The sequence below is a fragment of the Ascaphus truei genome, unplaced genomic scaffold, assembly GCF_040206685.1.
Source record: "Ascaphus truei isolate aAscTru1 unplaced genomic scaffold, aAscTru1.hap1 HAP1_SCAFFOLD_513, whole genome shotgun sequence".
NCBI lineage: Eukaryota > Metazoa > Chordata > Amphibia > Anura > Ascaphidae > Ascaphus > Ascaphus truei.
Window position 1 is genome coordinate 145,259 of NW_027456844.1, and position 13,493 is coordinate 158,751.

Consider the following 13,493-nt stretch of genomic DNA (forward strand, 5'->3'; position numbering starts at 1 on the left):
TGAGGTGCCACAATCCGATCTTCTGCTTCTCCTTCTTCAGCCTCTCGTTCCAGCTCTTCAGGGCAGCGACCTCGCTCCCCACACCAAACCAGACTCCAAGGATTTGAATGAGGCCTGCTCTGATGGGGAGGGGGTCGGCAGTCAGGTTCCAAAGCCCAAATAGCTTGGTCTCTGACTTCCCGCAGTTGACTTTTGCTCCTGAAGCTTTCCCGAAATCCTCGCATGTCTGGACCAGCGTCTTCACCGACCGGCTATCTGCGCAGAAGATGGTGACGTCATCCATGTAGAGCGAGCACTTCACTTCACGTCTCTGGGGTCCTGGCACGACGATCCCTCTGATCTCTGCGTCTCGTCTGATGCGCTGGGCGAAGAGCTCTATACAACAGACAAAAAGGAGAGGTGAAAGAGGGCAGCCCTGCCTAACCCCTGAGAGGACAGGGAAGGGGTTAGTCTTCCATCCGTTCACGATCGCCACACTGTAAATGTCAAGGTACATCAGGTTAACATAAGAACAGAACATCTCCCCCATCCCATACTCACGCAGCACCCTGCCCATGAATTCATGGGAGACACGGTCAAAGGCCTTCTCCTGATCAAGGGTGACCAGGGCCGCGTGTACACGGCGGTCTTTGATGTAGTGGACTGCATCTCTGATTAGGGCGAGGCTGTCTGCGATCCTGCGTCCGGGGATGCCGCACGTCTGGTCTGGGTGGATGATCTGGCTGATGACCTTTTACAGTCTGTTCGCTAGGACTTTTGCTAGGATCTTGTAGTCCGCGTTCAGGAGGGAGATGGGACGCCAGTTCTTGAGGTCGCACCTGTCCCCCTTCCGTTTGTACAAGAGCGCCAGCATTCCTTCCCTCAGTGTTGGGGCATCCTACCTTCTGCTTCCATTTCCCTGTAAAGCTCGATCAGGTCTGGGCCGATCAGGTCCCACAGCTTCGTGTATAACTCAGCTGGGATACCATCTCCGCCCGGCGTCCTACCCGTCTTAAAGGATTTGGTTGCAGCGTGGAGCTCCTCCAGCGTCAGGGGGGCGTTCATGGCTGCTTTTCCTGCCGGGTCGATGGTGTTTGTAATCCCTGACAGGAATTTGTTAGCCTGGTCTCGGTCTGATGCTTTTGGGGAGTAGAGGTCTTCATAGAAATCTTTCACGACTCCCATGACTTCCTCCTTCCCCTGCTGCACGTTGACATCTTTGTCTCGCAGCTCCCTCAGGGGCGTGTGGGCAGAGTGGAGTTTCCTGAAGAAGAAGGCATTGCATTTCTCCCCCCTCTCAAGGTTCTCCACCTTGGAATGGAAGATGATTTGTCTGGATTCCTCCTCAACGTGCTTTTTCAGGCTCTCCTTGGTTTCCTCCAGGTCGTCATCCACGTTCCATCCGCAGCGTTTGAGGTCATGCAGGGACTGCAGCTTGCGCTGCAGGCCCTCGAACTCCCCCTTCCTCTCACACGCCAGGCGTCTGCCCTTTGCCTGCAGGAAGTAGCGGATCCTTATCTTCGTGAATTCCCACCACTCTGCAGTGCTGGGGAAACAGGCCTTTTCTTCTTTCCATGCATGACCTTAATGGGTCTCATCAGTGTGGGGTTGATTTTAACTGGGTATGCAAAGAGGCTATGGGATAGGCTATACCATAATACTGAATTAAGTTATGGTGAGTAAAAAAAGTGACAAAAACCCTCCACAGGAAAGCAAATATGCAAATACAACTGTATGCTCATCTGCATGTCTTAGGCAGGTCTGCAACCCCGCCTTTCCCCATTATCACCCAGCATACAGCACTTCCACTGCAGCAAGGGATTCTGGGAAATGACATGCAAATGAGCACACAGTGTCACTTTTTGCCTCAAAACCCATTTTTAACATGGTTCCCTATAGGCTTAAGCTTGCTGCATGGTCACAGCTTTGAGCACAGCCAGGGTTAAGGTGCATACCCAGAAAACCACCCACAGACAGCTGTTTCGACCTTAATGGGTCTCATCAGTGTGGGGTTGATTTTAACTGGGTATGCAAAGAGGCTATGGGATAGGCTATACCATAATACTGAGTTAAGTTATGGTGAGTAAAAAAGTGACAAAAACCCTCCACAGGAAAGCAAATATGCAAATACAACTGTATGCTCATCTGCATGTCTTAGGCAGGTCTGCAACCCTGTCATATATATATGACAAGAACAATAAGCGCAATCAAAATTGAATTATCAACACAATTATAAGTGTAAACAGTGACACAATACAATACAATATATTGGAGGAGGTAAATGTTATATTTTTGTTGGTTGTTTATTTTTTAGCTTATCCATTTATTGCTATAGTGGCAAATCATGCCATGATGTACCACTTTGCCAATCAATGGGTAGAGGGCCAGGGTAGTTGAACTGGGGAGGGTGGTGAGGCCTCCCAGGTGGGTAGCATGGGAATGGGTTTAACTCCTTAATTACTTTAGTGGTTACTAACCGCTAAAGTCATTAAGGGATTAGGGGCCATTAGATTGTATTTTTTATTGTTATGTTGTTGCCAACGGAGGACAAGGACGGTGATGAGGACAAGGACTGCCTTCATCCTGGCAGGGGTAAGTTGCAGATTTTATTTACTTTATGCTGGTTGTTTTTATTTTTAATTGGCAAATGCACTATTATCCATATCTGGATAATAGTCATTTTGCCCATTACTGTACTGTATGTGTTGGGGTTCGGGAGTTGTACTTATTTTAATGTATTTTACTCTAATTTCAGACAGGTATAGGTGCATTGTAAACTCCATGTTACAAAAAAATAAGAAATCTTGTTGCCTACTTATCAGACTGTTGCTAACAAAACTGTTTGGCATATGCCTGGCAATATAGTGTCCTGAGCTCATGGGGGCAACAAATGCCTAATAAGTTCCCACACTGTGCAGGCAGCATGGTTATTATAGCTGTAACTTGCCGTAGGAGCTTTCAAAGTCCTGCCACACACTGCCTTACCACTTTGAATACAAAGCATTGTGGGGAGTGACTTTACAAGCTCATACTTTTGTTGATAGTTATACCACTCACACTAAGGTGCAGTTTTGGACCCTACTAAATGTGCAGGACTACACTGCCTGGGATCCACCATTACATATTTTTGGGAAAACCCCTGCGAGACCCCTCGTGAACCCCTAAGGATTCCCAAACCTCCTATTTGGCATGACTTGTACAGTATAAGATCATTAAAGTGCACATACTGTAAGAACCATAATCAATACAATGTTCACATGATGGACCCTACATTCCCATACTGCTACATGTGGTAAATTACATGACACGGAAATAGAAACAGGCAGACACAGACAGAACTGGAAGACACAGGAGATGAGACTATGCCAGTAATGTGAGCTAGCAGAGGTAGAAGATGAAACACACTTCCTACTGCACTGCACACAATACTCTGAAGTGAGGAGTGCCCACTTGGAGAAAATCAGAGCTCTTATCCAGAACTTTAATAATATAGAAAATAACCAAAAAATAGCGATCCTCCATCATAGAAGATGAAACCACAAAAGAATTGGCTGCACACTATATCAGCACCTGTCACTGGCTGAGAGACGCCCACTAACACTCACATTCCTATGTACACCCAATGTACTCATTATATCCTACCCTCTGTTATTCATGTACAGTGTAACCATTATACCCTACACCCCATTATTTATGTACCGTGTAAGCATTGTACCATACCCCCTATTATTCATGCTATGGCAATACTGAAATGCTATTGTAGTGCAGACGGTTATTCTAAAACAAACCAGTGGCAATTACCAAAAAGACCCAGGTATATGCTGGGTACATGCTGGGTACATGCTGCAACATTTCAGTGACATTTCTGCGAGACTAATGGCCCATCGGATTAACAGTGGGAGTCCCTGGCAGTCCCATTCAAACTGAATGTTAATCCGATGGGCCTTTAGCCTCGCAGAAATGTCACTGAAATGTACCCAGCATGTGCCCAGCATGTACCTGGCTAGTTTAAGACAAGAGTAAGGCAAGTTTTAGAATACTCGTTGGCTCGTCTGTATTTCGTCACACCAATAAAGCTTACTGTATTTGATTTTATTGATTTGATTTGATTGACTAAATTTACTTTGAAGATAGATAATTTAATGTTGCGGTGATATTTATGAAAGTACTGTATAAAAGACACTCACCTTCTTTTGCCGCACAAGGAATGCATCAATGAAGCTCCTCTGATCATTTTCATCTAAATCCTTTAGATGTCCAACAAATGTATTTTTAATGAATGCATATAGTTCTTTCACATTATTTACAATAGTTCTGTGATTACCAGGAAGAAATCCTATAACTGGGAAGATATTGTACAGCTAGAAAAATGAAATAAAGTGGTTAAAACAAAGAGTACTGTAACACCTTAGGTTGTAAATATGTTATTTGTCTCTGCCTCAAGCACTAGAAGGACAGGGTTTCACAAAAGAAAAAGCGAGTCTGAATTAACTCTGGGGCTAAGTTGCTCTTGTTAGGCTCGGGCTGTATCCAATGGGGAGGGAAGAGGGGGGGGGGGAACTGGTAGTACACATTTATAGGACTGTGTTTAAATTAGGAACAAGTTTAAAGCTAGGTTTTACCTATTGTTAGGGACAAGTAGCTAAGGCCAGAAACTGCATTTGTGTTAAATCATCCATTTTTATCTGTTCACAACCTGTTAAGATTCTGTAGTCAGCCTTTTGCTGAAATATAATTTCTAATGTATTCAGCTTCTGCCAAATTACATTTCCTCTCCTGCTCAGGATTTTGCTAAGATACTTTTTGTGATGTCAGTTTCCTGCTGTTTTAGTAAGTAAACAATAAGACTGGTTCTCTGAGAGAGGCAAAATCACCTAGCATAGTTGCTAGAAGAAATTCAAGGTTTTTTGATAACAGACAATGAACAGGCTATGTATTTAGACAGTGTATGTATAGGGAGAATTACGCCCCAAAATCATTCCACTAATATGTCCAGCCCATAAATCACGCCTCTAATCTAAGTCACACCCAAGCCACACCCAAGCCACACCCAGGTTACACCTACGTTACGCCTCTAACCAAACCTTTCTTTCTTCTGTATAAAAAACTTTACCCTATGCTTAATAGACTGAGGCGGAAGGATTGAAACACTCTCTGTGTGTCGGTTCTTTCGTTTTCCCGGGCCTGTACATTCATCAGATTGGAGATAACATTGCTAGTGCATGATAAAGCTTCCCGAGGGAGTCTGCAGAGGGCGGTGCTGTGTGTTCGTATCCAGTCACAATGCCTCAAGCCCTTTTGGCAGAGGAAAGGTTCCTTTCACCTATAGTTAGGAAGGGTTCAGGTTAACCTCTTCTTCCCCAAGCTAGAAATAAGCTGTTAGAGACAGAAGAGGATCTGCATCCAAGAAAGGAGGACTGAAACTCCTCGAAATTTCAGATCCACAGCTTCATGGTCAAGCCAGATGAGATGGGAGAGAAACTAAGAGCACAGCAAAAAAGGAAGAGAACTGAAGGCCAATGAAAAAATAACAAAAATGTATTGAGACATCAACTAATTAAAAAGAGAAACCTCTAACGCTTTTCTCGCCAGGGGCGCTTTATCAAAGAGTAGTTTCAATGGTCTAGATCAAACTCTTTATAGCTCCCCCCCAAAAAGCACAGCCTACCTGTGCCCAGGTAAATCAATCCCCCTGTACACAAATCCCCTGTGAAAGTGAAACACAGGGAAGAGGCGTAACACTCTGAAGGTAGGGAACCACAAAGACATAATATACATTTATAGAAACATGTTAAAAAGACCAACAAAATCAAAACAACGATAAACACATACATATCATCTGTGGAACCTTATAATACAAGCGTAAAAACTAAACAAAAAATCAGTGGTAAACGATATCAGTATATGTAACTGATTAACCATAAATCAATATAACATATTAGAGTATAATCAGGTTTATATCAACTCAGGACACCTTAAATAATCTAATCCTGAAGTTGAATACCTCTCCTGATTTAAGATATTCTAAACGCCTGTAATGAACAATGCTAGAAAAAATTAATGAAAGTAGCAACTATCAGAAACTGTTTGAATAAAATATTTTTAGAGTCATACACATATACATAAAAAAATGAAAAAATGCATAACTCTACTCGAACAGGAATAAACCCACCAAAGGGCGACAGAGAACCATACAGATCTAATGGACTTATGTTATAATAGTCTAATCAGTATCATCCTAAAATAGGCATATGACAAGCAGATTCAAAGAAAATGTTTAAGATCCCATTCTGTATTAATTCCCGAAGGGAACAATGTATCCAAGGAATGGATCCAAAACATCTCACGTTGATTGAGCAGTTTTAATCTATCACCACCTCTCACAGGCATAGAAACCAACTCCAATGCTGAAAATATAAAACTTGATAAACTACCTGAAGGGCAATTAGTGAAATGTTTAGAAACAGGTAACATCAAGTCTTATCTTTTTATAGACCGAATATGTTCCATAATCCTGTTTTTGACAGGACGTATGGTGCGGCCAACATAACCTTGGCCACAGCCACAAGTGAGATAATATATTACAAATTGTGAATCACAATGAATAAAGGATGGGATCCTATAATTCTTTTTAGAATAAATGGTCTCAATACATTTAATAGGTTTCGCATAACAACAAATACAACATCTACCACATTTAAAGAAACCTCCTATCTTATTTGATCTATTTATCTCTGTACAATTAAAAAAACTAGGAGAAAGATAGCTTGATAAGGATTTGGCTTTCCTAAAGGTAATGGCTGGACCCTGGTTGACTGTAATATATAGGTTTCTATCAAGAGTAAGGGTCCCCCAATGTTTATAGAAGTTAGAACATATCTGTTCTGCCTGCCGACTAAACTAGGTGACAAAAAGAGGGGATGTCCTGATCTCTCGAAGACCTCACAGACGACTGTGATAACAACTCCGTCCTATTGGAAGACTTAGCACACATATATGCTTCCTCAATATCATCTTGTTTGTATCTCCTTTGAACAAATCTATTTTTTAGTTCTTTAGCTTGTTGCTCAAATAAATCATCGCTTGAACAAAGTCTCCTCAGACGGAGAAATTGGGCCCTGGGTATACTCCAAATCAATGATTTAGGATGACTGCTATTTGCTTCCTATAAAGTATTTCTTGAATTAGGCTTCCTAAAAATGTCCGTTTGAATAGTGCCTGTTGTGTCAATGAATTAAGTGACATCCAAATAATTAATGTGATTCATGTGTTCCTCATATGTAAATTTAAGATTTAAAGTATTAACATTAAGTGTTTGAATAAAGTTGTTCAGTGATAACAAATCCCCATCCCAAATCATAATCAAATCGTCAATATACCTCTTATAAAAGATAATCTGATGACGAAAAAAATTATCAGCACCGAAAATGTGGGTGGATTCCCAAAGACCCCAAAATAAATTAGCATAGAAAGGGGCAAAAGACGTCCCCATAGCAGTACCCCGTATTTGTAAATATAACTGTGCATCAAAAGAAAAATAATTATGAGTGAGAAGAAACGTAATGGAATCAAGAAGAAAGGCACGTAATGAAATGGACAGTGTGGAAGCATCAAGAAAAAATTTAACTGCTTGAATCCCTTGATCATGATCAATGATTGAATAGAGGGACATGACGTTCAATGTCACCCATCTAAAGCTCTTTTTCCAGCAGATACCTTTAATGGCAGATAACAGATCCATAGAGACTCTCAGAAAAGAAGGTAAAATCCTAACGAGAGGCTGTAAAAAGCCATCAACACAGCGTGATACCCATCTCCTAAAGATCTAATACTAGCCACAATGGGCTGCCCAGGAGGGCGGACCAGTGACTTATGGATCTTTGGTAGATGGTGGAAGATGGGCACAACGGGTGAGGCATTGTAAAGAAACTCATACTCTTTATTATTCAGAACAAATAAAGCTTTACCCACATCGGGGGACCTCACGACCACCGCTCCCAGCTGGTCCCCACTATATGTGATCGCCTGAAGGGCTTATTTCATTACAGTGGCAGTTTTCCCTGTATCATAGGTGCAGTCTCTGGTATTTATAGGGTTATTCATGATGCCTCCGCGTGATGTACACTGTCTTTAGGGCTAGTAGCGCCGGGCTCTGAGGTTCACTCCTCTATTCTGCCATGGTCAAGCCAGGACTGCTTCCAGGAAACGCATATATATTCATGTGAGTTACAGGGAGGATTCCTGCAACTTGTATTTAGTTTGTTAGGGAATTGGGTGGGCAGCTCTTTAAAGGTGCTTTACAAAGCTCTTCTTTGTAGAACCTTTGGCACAAGTTCCATAGGCTTAGGGTAGATGGAAACTTTTCTGGTGCACTTTGAGAGCTGGGCTTGCTAACATACTAGGAAGGGGAATGTGAGAGAGCAGGATTGAGATCCCAAATAACGGCGATCAAAAATAGATCTGGTGAGATACAATACAGCGATAGCAAGATAGCAGCAGAATTCACCAAGTACTATATTGATTTATATAACCTAAGATCCAAAAATGGCCGCCCTGAACCAATAGTATCAGATTCGATAAAACAATATCTAGATAGTTGTCACCTCTCTACGCTAACGGAGGAGGAAAATACAGTCCTCAACGCAGAGATATCAAAAGAGGAACTAGAAGAGGCAGTCAAGATGCTTAAACTTTCTAAGTCCCCTGGTCCTGATGGTTTCACCAATGTTTACTACAAGGGATTCCTACCCATACTATCCACGCATCTATTAAAAATGTTCAATCATTTTATGGAGGGGAATCCAATACCCACCTCAATGTGTCTCGCAAACCTAGCCATCATACACAAGGAAGGCAGAGACCCGATGCAATGTGGAAGCTATTGTCCAATCTCCCTTCTCAATAATGTCCTCAAATTATACAGTAAAATACTGGTGAAAAGACTAAACCCAATCTTACCGAGACTTATACATATAGACCAAGTAGGATTTGTCGCGGGCAGGCAAGCCTTAGACAACACTCGTAAGATAATCAATATTATAGACCATGTCAACCTCACAGGAACCAAAGCAATACTCTTGAGCCTAGACGCAGAGAAGGCGTTCGATAGAATTGTCTGGCTCTTCCTAGATCACACTATGCGTAAATTCAGCTTTAAAGACGCATATCTAGAAGGGGTCCGTAGACTCTACCAAGACCCGTCAGCAATGGTAAAATTACCAGGGGGCAGTCTCCAGAGATTTAATATTAAAAACGGCACAAGCCAGGGATGCCCTTTATCCCCTCTCCTCTTTGCACTCACCATAGAACCCCTGGCGTCCACAATTCAAAACAATAGGGACATCCAAGGAGTAGAAATAGGACAAACACAATATAAGATATCTCTATTCGCGGACGATATCATCTTAACACTCTCCCAACCCCAAATTTCCCTCCCCAATCTCCAAAAAGAACTCAAAGACTTCGGGAAAATATCAGGCTATAAAATTAATAGCGATAAATCCGAAGCGTTAAATCTAAACCTGCCGGAGCCAGAGGTGAAACTCCTCAAGCTAAATTTTAGCTACCCGTGGAGTTCCTCTTGTATCAAATATTTGGGAGTAAAGATACCGAGGAACTACCACTCTCTGTACCAACATAATTACCCGCCCTTATTCCGGAAAATCAAACAGGATCTTGATAAATGGGGAGGATACCAAATATCATGGATCGGGAGAATGATCTCGGTCAAAATGAATATACTCCCCAGATTGTTATATTTCTTCCAGACTCTCCCGATCCACATCCCTTGCTCAGAACTGAAAACTATACAAAAACAGATCTTTCATTTTATTTGGCAGGGTAAAAAACCCAGAATCTCCAGGGCAGTTCTGCTTGCCTCAAGGGGGAGAGGGGGTCTTGGAGTCCCAGACATTATGAGATATTACCAAGCCCCCCAGCTGAGACAAGTAGTAGTCTGGAATGCAAATCTGAGCCAATATTTCTGGCTAGATATAGAATCGCAATGCGCCAGCATGCCTTCACTGCCAGCATGCCTTTGGTCCCTGTGCAGGGAAGATATGCAGACAAGCAAATTCAAATTGGGCCCAATGAAACACACATGGGAGATATGGATGAAATGCAAACTTAAATTTAAGCTCACTACCTCTAAATCTCAACTCATCCCAATTATTCGAAATCCCAAATTCCTGCCTGGTTGTGAGCCTAGACAATTTGACCAATTTACAGTTAAAAATATCAGAGCAGTTGCCGACCTCCTGAGCTTTGGGCAGTTCCTGAGTTACCAAAGATTGCGAAACAAATATGAAATGGCAGGACTGAACGTCTTCAAATACCTGCAAATTAGGCACTTTATCCAAACACTATCCCCAACGTTGGAATTTCCGCCTCTCACTAATTTCGAACGGCTGTGCAGGGAAACAGCCCACCAAAAAGGTCTCATAACACAAAATTACGCGGAACTGGAAAGGGCAACAGATGCCCCCACCCATGACTACATGCTGCATTGGGCAGCAGAATTGAACATAGTTATAGACCGAGAGGACTGGGAAAGTATTTAGGAAGCAGCCTCAGGAACTTCCATATGTACCACAATCAAGGAAAATATTTATAAAATACTGTTCCGCTGGTATCTTACCCCAGTTAGAATAAATCAAATCTACCCCCTGGCCTCCTATCTATGCTGGAGAGGCTGTGGACAAAAGGGAGACATGGCACACATTTGGTGGACATGTCCAGAAATTCAGAAATACTGGGAAACTATACAGTCTATAATTAAAGAGGTCATAGGCCTCACCATACCTATTGATCTGCTGACCTACTTGTTGGCCAGGCCAATAGAGAATATTGACCACCCAACAAGGAAATTAATCTCCTTCATACTCACGGCGGCTAGATGTGCGGTGGCCGCCTCATGGAAGAAGGTGTCTCCCCCCAAGCAAACAGTCAAGAAAAGAATCCAAGAGGTAATGCTCATGGAGCAACTATCAGCCTTCTTGAAAAGGACTACGGTCTCTTTCTACAAAGTATGGGAACCGTGGTTGATTCGTTCAGCAAATTAACCTTGTCCCAATCCCCACCCCCCCACAATTAAGGATAATCAGGTCAAAGGAGAGACTCCATACGGGACACTGAGGAGGATGGGACATCCCCCACCCCCCCCTCTCTTCCCCTCCCCCTTCTACCCTCTCTATTTCTGTTTCCTCCCCCCCCCCCTCGCTAACCTCTACGGCCCGAGAAGAAGGGCCGGGGGCATGTTGAGACTGTGTCACGGAAAAAGAAAAAATCCTGTATTAGGCTAAGATATAACTGTCACACTGTATGCTGTATCAATGCCTAATAAAAAAAATTGAAACAAAAAAAAGAGACTCTTGAGGGCAGGAGGACTGTGTGCTGCCAGAAATACACTGGGGAAACAGACCTCTATTCCAGGACAGACGACCCTGGAACACGCCAGAGGCTAGCCCCTCAACGGACATGAACCAGACTCAGAGACTGACACAGAGAGCCTCTGCTTACAGGTACCTCTTTAGACTTTGGAGTGATAGGTTGGTAAGGGGATTATCCTCCCAGCCTTGCAGTTAGGGACTGGGAAAGTGATTTAGCCCTTACAAAGGGATAGGCTGTTTATTTATTTTTATATACAGTATATGTATTGCCTTAAAATATTGTTTAAAGTGATGGGCTGAATAAAAGCCATTATTTAATTCCCCCCAATCTGTCTCCCTGGTTGTACTTCTAAACATGTCGCTTACAATGAGAAACATTGAATTTGAAAACATCAAATGTGTGTTGTAGTACAAATGAAGAGGTACTGTTCCGGTGATATGGCTACAACTATTTTATAATGCCATATTTGTAAGACATAAACTTAATCAGACCAGTATACAATAATAAAAAAAATGCTGTTTTTAAATGTTTGGCCCTGAACCAATGTTGTGATTTGGAGCAATGACAATGATCTTCTAGGTCAAACCCTATCCAAGTGGTATGTCAATAAAAAAATCAAGCAGCCAAGTTTATTATTTATTTAATAATAACTTTAAACATTATACCCTAACTATAACAGGGACTTATGCCTATTTAAAGAAAGTTGCCTCAGACCTCTGAATCCAGCATGGAGCTGTTAATTGCAGCCACTCAATTAGCCAGGCTCCACCTTGCTAATCAGAGCTCTAAAAAAAAGTTTCATGTGAGAAACAGAGGCAAAGATTTTCCTTAGCACACAATGGTGCTGACATGAGGAGAGCGCCTTGAGCACACAGGAGGACTGTGACAACAAGACACGAGGATGCCAGATCTCTATGCCTGGACACAAAAGATTTCCTTAGCACACAACTGTGCTGACAGAGGAAAGACCAGACTGATATTCCTGCGAGCAGCTGGACTGCAAAGCCTGCAGCTGGATAACCAGATAAGACTTTCTTATATATTGCTCACTGAGAAATATAGTATATGGTTTTGGGACTGGGAACTGGCTTATACAGCACGCCACAGATAGTTAGGACATATACTTTCTAGTTATTCTCCAAAATTGAGTAGGGTTTCTTTTATGTTTTGTGCTGTACATTGTTTAGAAGAGCAGACTCAATAAAGCCATGTGTTAATTTAACCCTAAATGGTCTCCATTAGCATACCTCTGCACACATCTCTTATATTAACCTTAAAACTTAAACATTATCTGAACTTGCCAGTCATATGTTTACAAGTCTCTGATCTTCCAGCCAAGAGGGGATTTAACGTAAAAAACAACATAGTGGTGAAACAACACATATGAAAACAACACAGTGGTAAATAGACTGAGACCTAGCCTCATAACCAATCACCTATGCCACTTTCCAAAAACATACCAAAATTGGAGTCCAAATACATTATAACACAACTTAAGTTCTGACAAGCTCCCTTCACCACAACCAAAGTCATCATTCATTCATTGAATCATTAAATTTACTTTGCTGTCCTCTCAAAACCAAAACATCTTAATTCCCTCTTTTAAAGCATTATTACAATTATTTCATTTTTAATCAGATAAATATTGTAAATGCCACTAGCTCTATAATAGCCGTTTACCATTACTGTATTCTCTAAATCAAAGTGTCTTTTGAATAACCCACCAATAGTCTTACATGGACTTGTTAATTTATTGTAAACTCTTTTGAGGTTATTTTCACTGCCAAAAACTCTCTGATTTGCATTTCAATATTACAGTACAGTAGAGCTACTGTATAAAAAACAATAACCAACTTCACAAAACCCATTTTCATATTATACTCATTTCATACTACTCAATTGTTACCACCCACATATACAGTATAATAATAATAATAATAATAATAATAATAATAATAATAATAATAATAATAATAATAATAATATTAAACTGGATCCCCATAAATTGGCCAAAACCTCAACAATGCAGGTAATATTTTCCTCCACTTTCATCTTCTATGTGCCAATCAGCAAACGTTTAACCTATCTGAAGAAAACACCATCTGATTTATTTAAGGATGAGTACT

The 13,493-nt window shown here is 41.6% G+C and overlaps 1 protein-coding gene across 1 annotated transcript in view; it reads right to left on the reverse strand.

The window, feature by feature from the left end:
* LOC142485023 (cytochrome P450 2K1-like) overlaps positions 1-13,493 on the reverse strand; it is a 103,535-nt gene that overhangs the window by 53,654 nt on the left and 36,388 nt on the right. The window contains exon 5 of the mRNA XM_075584253.1: positions 4,167-4,340. Within this exon, the coding sequence (XP_075440368.1) occupies positions 4,167-4,340 (174 nt within the window). The remainder of the gene's footprint in view (positions 1-4,166; positions 4,341-13,493) is intronic.